At 34.6% G+C, this 5,797-nt stretch overlaps 1 protein-coding gene across 1 annotated transcript; it reads left to right on the top strand.

The window, feature by feature from the left end:
* Window positions 1–3,393: 3,393 nt before the first annotated feature.
* LOTGIDRAFT_151987 (hypothetical protein) lies at window positions 3,394–5,595 on the top strand (the record flags this gene model as incomplete). The annotated part of the gene is made up of 3 exons (XM_009045478.1): window positions 3,394–3,795; window positions 4,294–4,369; window positions 4,952–5,595. The coding sequence occupies 3 exons, from the start codon at window positions 3,394–3,396 to the stop codon at window positions 5,593–5,595; spliced, it is 1,122 nt and encodes a 373-aa protein (XP_009043726.1).
* Between the last annotated feature and the right edge of the window lie 202 nt (window positions 5,596–5,797).

Below are 5,797 nucleotides of genomic sequence, written 5' to 3'. Positions count from 1 at the left end.
CTTACATGGAAATACAACGTTGCTGTCTGTCTCTGAAAATGTTATCTTTGTAAATGTGTACCAATAGACATCCTTTCCATTAAAACAACACAGGAAGTACTTCAGTGATGTGCACACAACATGGTGGAAATTGTATAATTCGCGACCGGAAGTTGATTGAGAACTGAATGTGAGATTTTAAGCGGCTGAACTCATTTGAAAGTAAGATTGCAGCCAAATAAGATTAACTTCAAGCTCAATTTATACTATATAGTATTCTCAGAAGAAATGTGTTTTCCATGCATAATTCAACACTCAATAAGAACGATGTCTATTTGCCCACTATTACAAACAATGACAACGGCCACCTGAAAAGACAATAGATATCGTATAACTATAAGACAAGTCAAATACACAGTGATATACTCATAACCCCCTTGAGGTGACATCTCTGGAGTGTTATTATATACTTGATGTATGTACCAGATATGCAAGAGCTTTAAAGCCCAGGGTTGAAAGCTTCAAGGGCTAGAAGTTCCAAAGGTCCAAAAGCCACTGGATACCTTTACTCGAAGCTGTTCTAGTGTCTTTACGTCATGGTTATGATGTCCCAGTCGTTGTGCCACTGTTTAAATGAAAATTCAGCCGTTGTCACAGTCCCCATTGTATTGATATGTGGGGCTAATTTGTTCACAACCATTATAATATTGTGAAATAATTCAGATTTTTTAAATGTAGTAAATTAAATGAGCGCGTGAATAAATGGATGAATGGAAGAATGATAAAATAAATGAAAAATGATATTATGGAGAGATCAAAATGAATGATCATACCACATACCATTAATTCAGTATATTTCACTCACTTCATGTTGTATTTGCCGGACCAAACAGTCACGTTCCCTTGGAAATATGCCAACCTACAGGGCTCGTGAATACTTCATAGGATTTTTATCATATGCCCACATGGAAATGTGGACGTATATTGCCGCCGGCCATGTCCGTCGGTCCGTCAACATTTCTTGTGAACATAATAGAGACTACAGTTTTCAATTAATTTATTGAAATTTGGTGTGATCATTTGTATTGATAAGATCTTGGTCAAGTTTGAATTTGACGATCTTTGGATTAATGGTTTTTGAATTATTGCCCTTGACATAAGAAAAACGCGTCAAAATTTGTTTGTGAACACATCAGAGACTACAGTTTTCAACTGATTTTAATGAAATTTAGAGTGAACATTTATATTGACGAGATCTTGGTCAAGTTCGAATTTGAGGATCTTTCGATGAACGTTTTGTGGGTTTTTGCCCTTGACTTTAGAAAACGCGTCAAAATTTGTTTGTGAACACAATAGAGACTACATTTTTCAACTGAGTGATCATTTTATATTGATGAGATCTTGGTCAAGTTTGAATTTGATGATCGTCTGATGAATGGTTTTTGAGTTATTGCCCATGACTTAGGAAAACGTGTCAACAGTTTTTGTGAACACAATAGAGACTACAGTTTTCAGATGATTCTAATGAAATTTGGTGTGATCATTTATATTGATGAGATCTTGGTCAAGTTTGAATTTGATGATCGTTTGATGAATGGTTTTTGTGTTATTGCCCTTGACTTAGGAAAAACGCATCAAAATTTGTTTATGGAATTTTGTGAAATTTCTCAGCATAGATAACTGGCAGTAAATATATATATCATTGAATTCAAACTAATAAAATTTATTTGAGAAAATTAATACTTTAGTCACTAAAGACTGTTTTATTATTTCTGACAGCTGCCAGTGGGCGTATGCCTGGCAAGCTATCTTTCAAGATTATTTGAGTTATTGACCTTGACTTAAGAAAAACGTGTCAAAATTGTTTGTGAACACAATAGAGACTACAGTTTTCAGATGAAATTTGGTGTGATCATTTATATTGATGAGATCTTGGACAAGTTCGAATTTGATGATATTTCGATGAACGGTCTTCGAGTTATTGCCTTCAATTAGGAAAAACGCATCAAAATTTGTTTGTGAACACAATAGAGACTACAGTTTTCAATTGATTTTAATGAAACATGATGTGATCATGTATATTCATGAGATATTTGTTGTATTTTGGTTATTTATATTGATTTCAAAAAATTTGGTAGAATTTCTCAGCATAAATAACTGGCAGTAAATGTATATATCATTGAATTCACTACCGACTCAACTGTCCCAGTGCAACTGTCCTAGTAGATGACAATCCAACTCACTGCTGACTGAACTATCCTACTGCTATTGTCCTAGCAGATGACAATCCAATTCACTACCGACTGAACTATCCCAGTCTTATCGTCCTAGCATATGACAATCCAACTCACTACCGACTGAACTATCCCAGTCCTACTGTCCTAGAAGTCTCAAATTAAATAGATTCATGTGGTTATAATTGCTTAAAATGGTATAAAATGAAGCCATTCCTATGCGGGAACCTCATTTCTTAAACATCAACTAGTTTAATAAAATTAGACCAAACTTTCGTTGCATTATTAACTTTTATTTTTTAATTTAAAAGTTAAGGGTCTTAAAACGGGCCTATTGAACGTTATTGAACAGCAAATTAAGTTTCTGGCCTCTGGAACTCTGATATTTTGTGACGCGAACAAAAGGTGCATTCAGTGTCAGTGTCAGAAAATGCTAGAGCTCCTCCAGTTTCGACTAGATTGTGGTGGTGATGGTTGGTTAAATTAGGAATTGTCACAACCCTTGGTCTTCATAAAACGTTTTACTGAAATGGAGTGGTAAGTAAAGGATCGCCGTGGTTAATGATACGAGTGTCAATATTCGCAATTGTCGCAATTTTAAATCTTGTAGATCAGCATACATAACAAATCTGGTCAAATTCGGTCGAAACTAAAGATTCTATAGCATTTTCTATGTGTGACATCACAGGAGTCACAGAATATGTAAGTGCGAGAGTTCATTTTCGGATAGACTCATGTTTGGCCTGTATTTACACATGATACCAGTTGTAATGTTTTCCTCAGTTCTTTTATTTAGTTTTAGATGTTTGGAATACTCTATGCTTTTGGCAATTTCGTAGAGATAAATGACTGGTAGGCTACGAATGAAACTGATTTTTTTTTATGTAATTCTTGAGGACCCATGTTTTGAGTTAAGCAAAAACATAAAATTTTCCATTGCAAATACAGATAGGTTAAACAACTTTGAGCGTACTTTAATGCAATGCAGATTAAATCGTTGGTTCTTTACATGGCGTCAATTGCTTGGCTGCAAATAAATTGTGATCGTGGGTTCTAAATACGGATCCTTTGTGAACGTAAGTTGTTATCCTTGTAAAATATAGGCTAGTTTTCTTTATTAAAATATCGAGAAATTATTGTTTTAATTCCTTTAACAAGTTTTTTTAAAAACACAATCAATATGTCAATAATCAGCTTAATTTCCTGCGAATATCAACAGAACAATCGTACTAGTCTAATGGCTACAAGCGCTGTGAGATACATTGGAAATGAAGCCAGGATGTCTCATCTTTCGAGAGGTGTACTGGTGTATCTTCTGTCATATTTTGCTTTTGTAATGTCTGGTACCAATGATGCGTTTGCTAACTTCAGACTTACCACGATTATCAACGATAGATGTGACAAATCATTAAAACTGGAGACGCGATCTGTTAAATTTTGGGAGTGTGCTTTGTGGTGTGGTAGAGTAAAAGACTGTAGAAGATTTCTGCACTCTAAAAATAATTTGATGTGTACGTTATATTCTGATGGTAACAATTGTATTGTAAATGGTGATTCTTCTGGATATCGGTGTATGGTGAAGGTAACAAATATTATATATCATATATTTCATTTTTCTTTCCCAATTTCAATCTGAAAGAAAACTGAAATGATATTTATTAACACTTTGATGAAACAATGAAAACAGGTTATGTCTTTGGCTATGCAATGATGAAATATGTCCAGAACATTCTTCTCTTTTACTATCCATAACTACTGAGGAACTTGAAACGTAGCATAGTACATGGGCCTTTTATCTATTGTCGAATCTGACCAACCACGCGAGTCAAGAAACAAGACGTTCGCTGAACCTATCGGTTTGTACCTTAACCGAGGTCTTAATACCTTTATTGTTAAAACGATTGTATAGGTCAGAGGTTTTGACAAATCTTTAATATTTGACCTATTCTTCAAACGTTACTTATGTAATAGTGAAACCAAAAAAGAAGGATCTACTTTCAGTTGCCATACACACATTGTTGATATTGGTGAAAAGTTTCTTTTCAGTTTTATTAGCCTACATATTTGCATCCCGTTTCAGTATTTTGGATGTTTTGCTGATAAATGTACCTGTCCTCGAGGTTACTATGGTGATAAATGTACACAAATAGCTACAGGTAAGGATGCATTTCTCAGTCGACCCTGCTGTAAATGGTTATGTTTAATTTAGAATAGTAATGATGATTGACCATGTACCACCTAGTGGAAATGACTGGCAAAGTGTCGAATTACCATGGATTTACATTCGATATGGTTTACTGGGAGAACAATCATTCTTGTGACTAGAATCCTACAGAATCTAATTAAAATTAGATTACAACATTTTATTCTTCATTTCCATTGTAATTTATTAACATTTCTACCGTGGTCTCTCCTTCTATTGTCATTTTAACCAATCAAATCATGTCAAGTCATCACTCACCTAAATCGGAGTCAATCCTTATCAGTAAATTCGATATGGCATAGATTATGCTAAGGGTTAAATACCCCAGAACATTTGTATCTCTCAGTTCTGAACCATGCCTATACCTATCTAAAAGGATTGTAAAGGGGTTTTCTAAAACATTTAAGTGTATCGGAGACACTGGTAGCATCAAATTACGCCATTACTTTTTACCCGCCCCCAGCCCCTTATATTTGTCATTAAAGTTTGATTGTCACTGCATCTTCTTTTAAAACAGTTTAAAATTGTTTTTCAGACTGTAAAGATTATGTGGCAAGAGGATTTGGAGAATCGAAAACTGTTCTTACAAATATTCAACCAGAAACATCCCCCGAACCTTTTGAAGCACTTTGTTACCTTTCATCATCAGCATCTCTTAGTATACTTACACGTGCAGGTTCCTGTAATAAGGGAAACTTTAACCGCAGTTTGCATGAGTATGAGGTGGGATTTGGAAATGTACCATGGAATGGATGGTTAGGATTTGATAAGATACTTCCATTGGTGAACAAACCAAATACACGAACGAAATTAGATGTATATATTACTACCACTAGTGAAAAATGCCAAATGTCATACACGCTATTTTCGATTGGAAATTATTCAAGTCAGTATACATTCTACGCTGACGCATTTGGAATAACGAATCGTTTTTGTGGCGATTCGATTATGGGGAGCAATAGTACGCTTAATGTAACAGGTAGGCCTTTTTCAACGTTCGACAGCGATTTGACGGGATTCGATTGTCCAAAGACCTTAGGAGGAGGATGGTGGTTTGCTGATGATAGCCGATGTTCTGACAGTTTTGGTACTGGAGGTGCCATGTCACATATCTATTGGCGAAATACGTTACAAAACCAAAAAATTAACTCACTGACCTTTAAAATTTCTTATTATTAAAGACAAATTACTTCAGCTAAATTCTTTTGCCGCCGACATAAGAGATAAAACCCATGAAAGTTAGGTATTTATTAACATTTATTTCATTCTGAATTACTTGTTATTAATATTTTTTTCCGAGTATTGTCATATTGATTTATGATGTTTAGAGTTAAAGAATCAATTTGCAGACAATTTATTATGACAATTTTTTTTCCAGTCA

Source organism: Lottia gigantea (assembly GCF_000327385.1).
Source record: "Lottia gigantea unplaced genomic scaffold LOTGIsca_1, whole genome shotgun sequence".
Classification (NCBI taxonomy): domain Eukaryota; kingdom Metazoa; phylum Mollusca; class Gastropoda; family Lottiidae; genus Lottia; species Lottia gigantea.
Note: the sequence above shows the minus strand (reverse complement) of the source record. Positions and strands in the feature narration are given on the sequence as shown.